Source organism: Mandrillus leucophaeus, unplaced genomic scaffold (genome assembly GCF_000951045.1).
Source record: "Mandrillus leucophaeus isolate KB7577 unplaced genomic scaffold, Mleu.le_1.0 Scaffold36, whole genome shotgun sequence".
NCBI classification, from domain to species: Eukaryota; Metazoa; Chordata; class Mammalia; order Primates; family Cercopithecidae; genus Mandrillus; species Mandrillus leucophaeus.
In genome coordinates this window covers 6,811,100-6,824,242 of record NW_012103809.1, presented here as the reverse complement: position 1 = coordinate 6,824,242, position 13,143 = coordinate 6,811,100, and the positions used below count along the sequence as shown (strand labels likewise).

Sequence of the window (13,143 nt, the reverse complement as noted above, 5' to 3'; positions counted from 1 at the left end):
CAGGACAAGCATTCAGCTCCCAGTCAGACACATCCTTTGCACCTCATAGACACACTCTCTTTTTATCACACCAGGGCACTCAGTCAAGCACTGCGCCTCAGAGCCCCAGTGGGAAATCCCAGTCCCTTCTTGGATGAGAGGTAGGTGGCGGTATTTGAACACACACACACACATGATCATGCGTGCACACACGATCAAGAGTAATTGAGAACCAGTTTGAAAGATCTCCCTAGGCGGTGGTGAGTTAGGGTCGTGGCTGCAGGCCTGCCTGTGGGGTCATCTTTGCAACTCTCCCAGAAGAGCGATTGGAGGCAGATTCTGGTGAAAGAGGGAGCTGCCTTGATAATGGCCAAATATTAGTGGCACATGCGCATATAATCAGAGCGTGGGACTCTGCTTCCTCCATCAGCAAGAACAAGGTGTATCTTCCCATCTTCCCCAGCCCTCCTGTTTCCCTCCAACACCTGCCAACCCTCATCTTTTCTTATTTTACATTTGAATTCTTTTGAGTATCATAAAAGTCATATTCACAGAATTAAAAAGTAGTATAGAAAGATATGAAATATAAAAGTATTTTCTCCCCATTTCTCCACCCCAGGAATAAATGCTATTAATGACTATGTATACATTTTTTCACAAAATGTTAATGCTTATAGAGACGTAATTTGTGCGTGCATGTGTGTGTGTACGGATGTGTATATGTGTATACACTCACATGTATGCAAAGATGGATATACAGCAGGTCCTTGAATACGGTAATTTCGTTCAATGTCATTTTACCATAACATTGACGAGAAAAAAAACAAAAAACAAAAACTGATTCCCAGCTTGGGCCATCGTCTGTGTGGAGTTTGCACGTTCTCCCCACGACTGCATGGGTTTTCTCCATGTACTCAGGTTTCCTCTCACATCCCTAAGATGTACATGTCAGGTGAAACGGCGTGTCTACACTGTCCTACGTCTGAGTGAGTGTGGGTGTGGGTATGGGTGTGAGTGCGCCCTGCGAGGGGATGATGTCTGACCAGGGCCAGATCTCGCCTTGTGCCCTGGGCTGCTGGGACACGCTCTGGCTAGCCACCACCCTGAACAGGAATAATTGGGTAATCACCTACCTTGTTTTTATTAATCTTTCTTAAACGTACGTACAGCTCACATTTATTTCAATGTTTAATATTAGAAGTGTTCTGGTCTTTATTAATAAGTTTGGTGATATTTTTGTGACCAGAAATATGCTGTAGGAACTTAAGTCTTGTTTGTATCAATTAGTCTATGGTTAAATTGGTTTTGTGAGATTTTATTTTATTGAAGTTGCAATTTTCATGAACCTACTGATGACACTGAGGACTGTGTGTATATATAAGCATATACATATATATGAATGTTAGTTTTCTTTCGGATAAATGTGATTATTCTAGAGCTTTACAATTGGCAACATTTTTCTTCTTCCACGCTTTGACTTTCAGTTTTTTGTCTCATTTAACTTTCAAATATTTCCCCCCCAGTGGGGATGACCCCTTGTTCATATTCCTAAGTCATGTTCCAAATCCCTAAGCCCCCCTCCCCAGCCAATCCCTCTCCTCCCGTCTTCCCTCCTGGTGCCCACTTTTACCTTTCCAGCCTCTGCATGGTCATGGCCAGCGTTTTGTTGAGCTCGTCTATCATCCTGCAGCCCGAGGGGTGCATGGGGAGGGAGCCGGTGGTGGAGGGGAGGTGCTGGCCATGGCTGCCATACTGCAGCTGGTGCTGGATCTGGGAGGGCAGGACAGTGTGGTGATGCTGGGCCACGCCCTGCTGGCCGCTCTTCTGGGCTGTGTAGGACACCAGTGAGAGGTCTGGCCCCCCCACGGGCATACAGATCATGACTTTCTTTGGAGGTAGCGGAGGCGACAGTTTCACTGGCAGACAAGGCAATTTCACAGGGGCGCCAGGATCTACGGCAGAAAGAGGGTGAGAGGGAGATGTGAGTTAGGGGGCATCAGAAGAAACCCAGAACACCAGATGCGCTCACCTGGAAACTGTGGCCATTGAGGTGGGCCTCTTAGGTAAAATGTGTCAACTGGAGACACCAGCATGATGAGTGCTATTCAGCAAGCATCCATTGACTCTTGTTTCCTACTCCAAGTGCACTTGCACTGGCCGTACGGGCCTTCAGGAACCCAGACATTAGTGGTGTCTAATGCACAGTATGTCAAACAGAGACTTGGGAGCAGCCCAGATAGTGAGGCAGGAGGAAGGAGGCATGTGACGAGCTCTTCTGCTCATGGACACCCATGGACCATCAAGGAAACCTTTGCTAGGATATGCCAAACTATGGTTTGGATGCAGTTTGTCCCTGCAAAAACTCATGGTGAAATTTAATTGTCAATGTAAGGATGTCAGGAGGTAGAACCTTTAACAGGTGGGGCCTAGTGGGAGGCGCCTGGGTCACGGGTGTGGATCCCTCATGAATAGGTTAGTGGTGGGTGTGAATGAGTTCTAGCTCTCCCAGGAATGGATTAGTTCCCAAGGGAGGGTGGGTTGTTAAAAAGAGTCTGGGTTCCTCAGTTTCTCTCCTTTGCTTCCTCTCTTGCCATATGCTCTCTGCACATACCAGCTCCCCTTCCGCTTTCCTCCATAGGTGGAAGCAGCCAGAGGCCCTCACCAGAAGCACAATGTTTCTCATAATTCCCAGTCTGCAGAACTGTGAACTAAAGAAATCTCTTTTCTTCATTAATTACCTAGCCCCAGGTATTGTTACAGCAACACAAAACAGACCGAGACATGCCAGGCTACAAAATATGTCTACAATTTTGCCATTATGATGTGAACAGATCCTTTCAAAGCTGGAACTTCCCAACAGGGACGGGATTTAAAGCCAGCCCTAGGGTCAAGTCCACCAACACCATGTCACTCTGCAAGTGCCTTTACTGCTGCCAACCTTAATTCCCTCTTCTGTCACCTAGGGATGACCATCCTGCCTTGAGAGGATGCTTTGTGAAGATTAGCTTTTGCAGATCCTGGTTTGGGTGCACGACTGGGGCAGGAGTGAGAGTGACTGCTGGAGAGGTGGGCCCAGGCAAGTGTGGGCTGCTGAAACAGTAAGGAGGCTCCCGCAGGGGACTCTAGGCTGCTGGACTCTAGGACCAACTGCTGGGTTCCATGACAACGCCATTGAGCTTCCTAGAGATCCTCCACGTTTGAGGGGCTCAGGGTCAGACTAGACCCCAGGGTATTTTTGGGAAGATGTAGTCTGCCGCTGTACCCCACATTTCTGGAAATCACCTAGCACTGGAGGGGAACCTGGTTGAACCCTGTGGATTGCACGCTTGCCTGGGAGAAGCATGGTCTGGAAAAGCACAGCAGGGAGGAGTGGGGAGTCTCAGTGCTGCACTGGCACCCCCTGCTGGGGAGCACCACACAGTTCTGACTCTCCATCTCAGAGGATGTAATGATCTATCTGCCTTAAATGTAGACTTCCTCCAGTCTAACTCACAGTCCTGCCAAAATGACATTCCTAGAGCACAAATCTGATCACGTTGCTCCTCAGTTTAAAACCAATCCACGGACTAAACCTTCCTGATACATCATTCAAGGCCTTCCATGGGCTGGCTGCTGCTTGGTTCATCTCTTCATGTCCACATTATACCTCTATGAAGTCTTCTCTGGTTCCCTCAGTTGGAAATAACCTTACCCATGGCACCCGAAAAGCCAGAGCAGAATCTCTCCTATGGCCCAGATCACTCTTCTCCTATGGATTCTACTTATTTGGTGGCCCATGGATTCAGGGTCTCCAACCTCAACAAAGTTGACCAGGTGGCCTTGGCCATTCTCCCAAGAGCTGCTGCAGTCTTCCCCAGCCTCTCCAGGATCCTCACCTTCCACAGATGCCTCTCCCTGTCACTAAGGAACAGAAGAGAAGCACTCACGTCTTCCCCACCTCCTTTTTAGTTCCAGCCCACTTTTCTCACCATTACCCATACCATCCACCCTCACTCCTGAACTGCTGAGTTTCCTAAACTGCCTGATATTTCCATAAACCTAGGCCTTTGCATGTCACTTTCCCTCAGTTTGGAATATTCTCCTCTGTTTGTCTTCTTGGTCAATTACTAGTCGCCCTTCAAGATCCAACTCACAAATAATCCCCCCTGAAAAGCCTTCCTTGATCATCTCTCTTCCCCCTCTGTGGAAAGAGAGTGGGAACGTGGATGTACATTATGTCCGCGTTAATCGTGTTAATGATGATAGCAGGAATGATGACAGTCATGATAATCAAGACTTCTATCCTGCTTACTATGTGCCAGATACTGTTCTAAGGGCTCTTTGTATTCCAACCAGTTGAATCCTTACAACGATTCTGAGGTAGATGCCATTATTATCTCATGTTTGCAGATGACGAAACAGGCTCTCTGAAGACACTATGCTGCACTTCCTGTTTACACAACTGTCTCCTTTCCTGGAGAACAGTGACGGTGTGTAATTTATTATTGTATCTCAAACCTCAGCATCTTTTTCAGTGCCCAGCTCACATTACAAGAGACGCAAATCGTGTTTACAGAATGAGCCAAAGTTACGATGCTCTGCTGTGGGATGAATTCACACCTTCCCCAGAAATAGATACTCTAGGAGGGACATATGAGCCTGAAATGGATTACAATTTTAGGATCACGCAGTTGTGGCGTATGGACTGATCCTACAGCTAAGACACAGAAAATTCATGTGAAAAATCATTTCAGGGGGCCTGATAAGATTGCTCCCCAACACCAGAATGCAAACCAGTCATAACCACAAGGCTTCCGCATATTCATTCCCAAGGGCTTATCCTGTTCATTGTGACCCCTCATGCACATGGTGCAAAGTCACCACATTCAGGAACTTAACAGGCAGTGCTAGCTAGTTCCAAAGTGCTGAGACACAGAAAAACTCAACACCATTGTCCAGTTCCTCTTACTGAAGGATCCACTTACACGGCTCTTAGAAGCTTCAGTGCAGGTGGACACAGTGGTCCACACCTGTAATCCCAGCACTTCGGGAGGCCGGGGCGGGTGGATTACTTGAGGTCAGGAGTTCGAGACCAGCCTGACCAACATGGTGAAACCCCATCTCTACTAAAAATGCAAAATTAGCCAGGCGTGGTGGCAGGCGCCTGTAATCCCAGCTACTTGGGAGGCTGAGTCAGGAGAATCACTTAAACCCGAGAGGTGGACTTTGCAGTGAGCCAAGATTGTACCATTGCACTCCAGCCTGGGTTAGGGAAACTCTGCCTCAAAAAAAAAAAAAAAAAGAAGCTTCAGTGCAAACCTAGCAAATGCAATATGTCCTGAAGTGTTAAGGATTTTGCTCCAGGACCCTTAACCCATAGTCCTTCATTTGAAAACTCTGGTTCTCTAAGGCAGGTAGGTGCTCATTTGCTAGGTCAGGAGAAAGAACCAGGAGGGCAGAGTGGAATTCTCTGCCTAGGAAGGGGCAGTGATTATACTGAGTTCTGCCCATCTTGTTAATCAATAGCTTCTTATAACATTCCACTACTTCCTGTGACTACTTTCATAGCAAAACCTACTTGGTTTAATCACTAGAAAACTGGCCAAGTGAGCCCCAGCAATTCTATGAAAACAGGCAAGAGAAAAAAGGCCAACTGGACCAAGTTAGTGGAGATGGTTATTCTTATAGTTCCAGGAAAGGCATGCTGGGGCCGTGGAGAACCCGCCTCCTACTTTCCTGCTACATCTCCTTTCTGGTTGTTTTGATGCACATGGCTATGAATTAAAGAAAGGCAGAGAATAAAAGTGAATCATTTAAAATCATTTTTGGCTTAGTGGATTTCATAAAATTAACGAAAGTGAGGAAAAGGCTAAAATCAGGTGGAATTACCTGCTTTCTGTGAATTAGCCATGCAGTCCCTATCTTTCCCTAACATTGTGGATAACTGAGGAGAGGCTGGGCAGCTCATGTCTTTGTTAGAGCAGCAATGCCTATTTGCATATTTTTACAACATCTTAACACCAAGTCATTCCCCATAACATAACTAGTGGCACGATTTGGAACCAGCTGCATATTATGTCATTCTGAACTTCCATCTAAGCTTTTATCTTCCTTTCCCACTCAAACTTCTGTATTCTCTGGCTTCTTGACCACTACACCAGCCTAGGACACTCATCTTCTCTTATCATGTGGATAATGTGATCTCTTTATCCCCACTGGGGACAAAGCCCTCTGATCTGTCCCCACTCTGTACCAGATATCTATCTCCCTACAGTACATGCTGGGCATGCGTGAGGTCCATGATGGCTCCACGCTCAGTCCATGTTGCAGATCCAAGCGTGACTCTGTCTGAGCTCTACTAAAAGTCTCCCACTTACATCTCTCTCGTCCACTCTGGCCTCTGGGTTTCCCGACAACCATGCTCCTTCTCTCTTCAGGGCCTTCGCTGTACTCACCTCCTGAAATGCCTTCCTATTCCTTGATTATAAAAACTGCATTTGCCCTTCAAGCAGCAAACGAAGACTCACTTTCCTCTGGCAGCCTCGCCTCCCTTAACTCCTACAACCCAGGTGGTCGGCAACGCCAGGGAATTTGGCTCTGTTTTGTGCTGGTTACTGCTGGCTCCATTTGGGTCAGCCTTGTCTTCCCAACTAGCTCCCGGATGGCTCCTCGTACATGCGCTGCAGCAGGACTCTGAGACTGGGCAGTGATAGAATGTGCTCACTGCCCTGAGGTCCTCAGGCCCAGGGCTAGGGGGGTGCCTCAGAATCACACGGACGCTCATTCCTCTTCTTAGGGATTCTAGATTGGGTCCAGCAGTGAATTTCTTTCTTTCTTTTCTTCTTTTCTTTTGAGACAGAGTTTCGCTCTTGTTGCCCAGGCAAGAGTGCAATGATGCAAGCTCGGTCCACTGCAACCTCCCCCTCCTGGGCTGTTCAAGTGATTCTCCTGCCTCAGCCTCTGATTAGCTGGGACTACAGGTGCCCACCACCACACCTGGCCGATTTTTTATTTTTTTAATTTTGTTTTTATTTTTAGTAGAGATGGGGCTTCACCATGTTGACCAGGCTGCTCTCAAACTCCTGACCTCAGGTGATCCACCCACCTCATCCTCCCAAAGTGGAAGGCCACCCTGTCCTGGCCATCTGGCCCAGCATTGCATTTCTAAAAAGCCACAGTCAAAAATAACTCTTGGCCTCTTACTTTTGCCCTTTTCTCTGAAGAAAAGGGCGCTATTTCTTAGAGCAGAGTCCTTGCAACACCTGTAATATTTGCCTGATGCAACTTCATGTTCCTGGGCTTTACTTTGGACCTACTGAACCAGAATCTTTGGACCAGACATTTGGATTTAAGATGCTTCCTGACCAGGCACAGTGGCGGCACATGCCTGTAATCCCAGCACTTTGACCCTGTCTCTACTAAAAATACAAAAATTAGCTGGGCGTGGTGCCGCACGACTGTAATCCCAGCTACTCGGGAGGCTGAGGCAGGAGTATCGCTTGAACTTGGGAGGTGGAGGTTGCAGTGAGCCGAGATTGAGCCACTGCACTCCAGCCTGGGCGACAGAGTGAGACTCTGTCTCAAAATAAAAAAAGAAAAGAAAAGAAAAGGAAAAAAAAAAAGAAAGATGCTCCCCAAATGCTCAGCCCACACAAGGAGCTGAGAATCATTGGCTCAGGGTGCTAAACTGCTTGGTGTATGGTGCTGCCTGAGGCAGGGATACTGAAGCACTCGAGGTCAGGATGCATCAGTTCCATCCAGCGTCTGGACCAGTGTCCATCCTTGGGGGGGTCACTGGGATAATTTCCAGACTCTATTTCTATGCCCCCAACATGTAAAAAGTAAAAGACCAATTTTTCCTAAACCAATTTACTAAAAGCCAATTTGCCTAAAATCTATTCACCTAATGATTATCTTGTCCACATTTAGAATGTGCAATTAAAGGATACTTCTTAAACCAATTTGTCGAATGGCACTTTCAATCGAGTTTTATAAAAATCAGTTGTCATTGAGCCTTTTGTAAATGATAAGATGTCTAAAACCCTTGTGGGTGAATTTTTCTATTTTATTTCTATCTATAGAAATAAAATCTTTTATTCTATTTCTATCTATATCTTGTCTAAACTTTAAGGATGTTTTAGACAAGTTTGCAAAAAGAGTCTTTCTTCAAAATTTTGTGTCAAGCAACAAGTACTTCATCAAGTGATTAGCTTTTCCTACATATCGATTCAATGCATTTAGGTTCCTCTGCCTTCTTTCTGATGTTTTATTTACCCTGTGTGCACTCTGTACATTTACTAAACAAACCAAGAAATATATCCCTAGTACCCATTTCTGTTTAGTGAGGCTATTACATTTTTATAATGAGGATGACAAAGGGAATTGGGTAAATCAGGATTCTACTGCATGGCACCCACTTTTCAGAATGTCAATTTTTTTTTTTTTTTCCCAGATCGAGTCTCACTTTATCACCTAGGCTGGAGTGCAGTGGTGTGATCTTGGTTCACTGCAACCTCCACCTCCCGGGTTCAAGCAATTCTGCTTCAGCCTCCCGAGTAGCTGGGATTACAGGCACACACCACCATGCCCGGCTAATTTTTTGTATTTTTAGTAGAGATGGGGCTTCACCATGTTGGCCTGGCTGGTCTTGAACTCCTGACCTCATGATCTACCTGCCTTGGCCTCCCAAAGTGCTGGGATTACAGGCGTGAGCCACTGCTCCCAGCAGCCAATTTCTTAAAGTAGTGTTTCATCAGTCTCATTAGGGAAGCTTGGGAGAGGCAGATTCCTGGGCCTCACCTTCAGAGTTCAGATTCAGTAGGTCCACAGTGGTGCCCAGGAATCTGCTTTGTAAACAAACTCCCAGATCACTCTGATCTACCTGGATGGAATTGACACTTGGTGCTGCAAGTTCTTATTGGGCACAGAGGCATAAAATCGTTACCAAAATTTATTGGGCTAAAAAGTATAAGATACACTATAAAATCATGCACCGATTCAGTTCTGTTGGCTTCAGCAAATTGCTTAATCTTTTTGATGTTCAGTTTTCCAATCTGTGAAATAATGTGTTATGGCAAGGTTGTCCAGTGGGCGGCATGCATGCAACCCAGGACGGCCTTGAATGTGGCCCGACACAAATTCGTAGACTTTCTTAAAACACGATGAGATTTATGCATGAATCTTTTTTCTTTTCTTTCCTTTTTTTCTTTCTTTTTTTTTGCTCATCAGGTATCGTTAATGTTTATATTTTATGTGTAGCCCAAGACAATTCTTTTTCTTCCAGTGTGGCCCAGGGAAGCCAAAAGGTTGGACACCCCTGTGTTACAGGACCATTGTAAAATTAAATAAAGTACATAAACTGTGTGGCATAGCGTCTGACACTCCAGACACTCCAGACAGTTATTCCACAGAGAGTAACCGTAATTCTTGATGCTATCACCATCCTCATTATTAATTGTCTCCTTCAGGAAGCCCATCCTCCCGAGGCTGGCTGAGGTGCCTGCCCACAGGACTCCCAAGGCCTCATGCTTTCCTGTGTCACAGCATTGCCTCTTGAGTCAATTCATTCCCTTTCATTTTTCTTAACTTGTTGCTGATTTTTCCTTGCAAGGGGTATGTGTGATGTAGTAATTATTAAATTTCACTGAGCGTGGCTATTTCCTCCCATTTTACCTGTTAGAATGAACTGAGTCTAGTGCATAGTAGATGCCCAATAAACACTTCTTTATCTTTTCATCATGTCTTCAGGGCAATGGGAAAAGGTGGAAATTAGTGACGGGTTTCTGCTATATTAAGGGTCTGCTAGTCAAAGTGTGGTCCACGGACTAGCAGGAGCCACATGGCCTGGGACCTTATCAGAAATGCAGATGCTCAGGGCCCAGCCCAGACCCTCTGACAAGATCCCCAGGGGACGCTGATCTATCAAGTCTGAGAAGCACCCCTGAAAGAGGCATTCCTTTCTGAAGAGGCTACTCCCTCCATAGGCAAAACGACAAATGCCTAGAGCCTTCTGGAAGAGGAGATTCATCCCAGCACTGCTCTGGGAGGGCTGGGATGGAGGTGCAGAGGATTCTGCTGTGGGCCGAGGGCAGAATGTCCTGGTGAAACCACCACTGGCTTAGAACTCAGAAGAGCTGGGGTTTAAGTACAGCTCCAAGACCAAGAAACTTTGTTACTCTTCCTAACACATTTAGGTTTCCTGAGCCTCAGGTTTTCTCATCTGTAGAAAGGGAGTATTGTCCACAGTATAGATCTGTAAGGAGAAGTAAATAGATTTATAACTACACGCTCCATGTAAGGTGCTGAGGGGAACTTAGGGTTGAAATCTAGCTCGAGGCCTGCCCTGGCACGGGGCTGAGTCACTCTAGAGGAAGGGGCATCCGCTACAGGGCACTTGCTCTAATTTTACAAAGTCTCCATATAGGTTAGCAGAAGGCCTGAGAATAAAATACCCCCAGTACACTCCTTGATGCACCACAGGAGTTGAACAAATGTAGTCTTGATTCTGAGACAAACATCCTGATACATTCCCCACCTCTGCCATAGGTTGTTTGGAGGGTCAGACGGGATCACGTGAACATGCTTGGTAAATTGCAGAGTACCTTATATAGCTGCAGTGCTGCTAATAGGGCTTTCACCACACTTCTGAAAATCCACCTATCCTGATGCTTTCCAGCCTGGGGTGGGAAGGTAGAAGCCAAAAAAACAACAGAGTGTTTAACATGTGGTGGTAGTATCATAAGTAGGCAGTGGAAAAAAGCAGAGGTGATTGGAAAGTGAATTGATAGTAGAGCAGAGAGGCTTGCAAAGGACTACCACGGCGGTTCTCCAGGCTTCCAACAAAACACCACCACGAAACGCTCCAGCAGAGGTTTCTAGATTTCAGTGCATTGTTCTGATGCACACTGCACTACATCAGTATTGAAAACTAGTGAATGGGGCCGGGTGCAGTGGGTCAAGCCTGTAATCCCAGTACTTTGGGAGGCCGAGGCAGGCAGATCACGAGGTCAGGAGTTCGAGACCAGCCTGACCAACATGGTGAAACCCTGTGTCTAAAAAAAGTACAAAAATTAGCTGGGTGCAGTGGCGCATGCCTGTAGTCCCAGCTACTTGGGAAGCTGAGGCAGGAGAATCGCTTGAACCTGGGAAGCGGAGGTTGCAGTGAGCCGAGATTGTACCACTGTACTCCACCCTGGGCACAGAGTGAGACTCTGTCTCCAAAAAAAAAAAAAAAAGAAAAAGAAAAAAAAAGAAATAAAAACTAGTGGATGACCTAGGAGTCTGAAAACCTGCACGCTTTGCTTTTAACTACCTGAGGAAGACATCTAACCTTCCTGGGATTTAGTCTCTTTACCGCTAAATATCCTGGGATAAAAATGCCTCTTTTCCCTTGATAGCACCTCACTGAATAAATGGTTTTGCATCTATCAGATGCACGATATTTATTAATTGTTGGAGTACACGCGCTACCTCTTGCCTTTCTAATGATGATGGTGGCTGCTCCTGCCAGGACACACGCAGAGCTCTCTGCTTGCTGACTTGTTTCGGCAGCCAGACTGATTGAGATGCAGTGTATTCATAAAACTGTCTCCGTTGATGGAGTGGAAGAAGCAAAAACGACCAGTTGCAGAGAACGAGGAAAATAAACCCAAACCGTGAATGTCACAGAACCATAAAACCCAAGAGGGCTGTATTTCCAAACATGACACAGCCCTGGCTTATGACTTCAGACAAGGAAAGAAAAAGCAAAGATGACTTCTAAAGTCGGTCCTCGTGCCGTATGGCTGTAGCCTACACATGGAATAAGTGTGGGCTAAATAAATACACCTCTAGCCTCTCTTCTCACCACCACAAATGAACTTTTTTTTTTTTTTTAAATTGAGACGGTGTCTCTCTCTGTTGTCCAGGCTGGAGTGCAGTAGTGCGATCTCGGTTCACTGCAACCTCCGCCTTCTGGGTTCAAGCAATTTTCATGCTTCAGCCTCCTGAGTAGCTGGGATTACAGGTGCTTGCCACCACGCCCAGCAAATCTTTGTATTTCAGTAGAGATGGGGTTTCACTATGGTGACAAGGCTGGTCGCCAACTCCTGACCTCAGGTGATCCACTCATTTCAGCCTCCCGAGGTGCTGGGATTACAGGCGTGAGCCACCACGTCCAGCCACAAATGAACTTTTTAATCAGCACCTGCTATAGAGGCCCATTTGTAACTGCTGCTGTATCAACAGTTACTTGTCAATGAGCACAGCACTTAGTGCCTAATGAATAAACGTGATGCAAGATTGTCTCAGTCATTTGCCAACTGATTGCAGTGAGTGGGAATTACTTATCTCCTTTAATTACTTAACCTTAGATATAGGTACTGCACCTGAAGGTATAAAGGGCCTATTGGCAGTATATTTGGAACAGAAATGAGAGTCCAGCATCACTAATCTACTAAATCGGATTCCCCTTGGCTGCAAAAAAGAGCTCAACAGGGGCTCCATCAGTTCCTTCAGAACACCAGGCCTGCCTAGGGATGATCACCTTGCCTGGCGTTTTGCCTTGGTGGAAGGCAAAATGTGCTGACTGACCCCTTGTGGTGAGAGGGATGATGTCGAGGGAAACAAGAGTAATGAAAAAATGTTATTTTTGTGAAATGTCCCAAACCTGGCTTTCCCTTCCAAGCCAGGTCAGCATGTGAAAACCACAGCAGACACCTGGTCTTTGTGAGGACCGTCCTCAGATCTGGAATCATAACCTCAAGGGCCATGAGAACATACACAACCCTGGCACCCTCAGCTGACTTAGTTTCAGAGCCACTTTCCACAAAGAAACATTAATTTTTTAAAAAACATTTGTACTAGACAAATAATAATTGTAGATATTCATGGGATGACATTTTGATACATATTTGTAATGTGGGACGATTAAATCAGGCTAATTAACAAATCCATCACCTTACACACTTAGCACGTTTTGGCAGTGAAACATTTAAAATCTTCTGTCTTAGCAATTTTGAAATATACAATGCATTATTAAATGTACCCTGGGAAGATGGCCATGAGTAGGGAAGGACTAGAGATGACAGTCACTCTCCAGCTAACTGAGTCATTTAGGCACGTCACCCTTGCAGGGCATGTAATTCAGTTAGTTTTTTTTTTCAATAAAATTACACATTATTAATTGCCAGGGAACTGCTCTCTTTT

The 13,143-nt window shown here is 45.8% G+C and overlaps 1 protein-coding gene across 1 annotated transcript in view; it reads right to left on the bottom strand.

Annotated features, from left to right (window-relative positions):
* Positions 1-13,143, bottom strand: part of PHACTR1 (phosphatase and actin regulator 1) — a 552,716-nt gene that overhangs the window by 44,255 nt on the left and 495,318 nt on the right. The window contains 1 exon segment of the mRNA XM_011989667.1: positions 1,610-1,931. Coding sequence (XP_011845057.1) covers positions 1,610-1,931 — 322 coding nt within the window.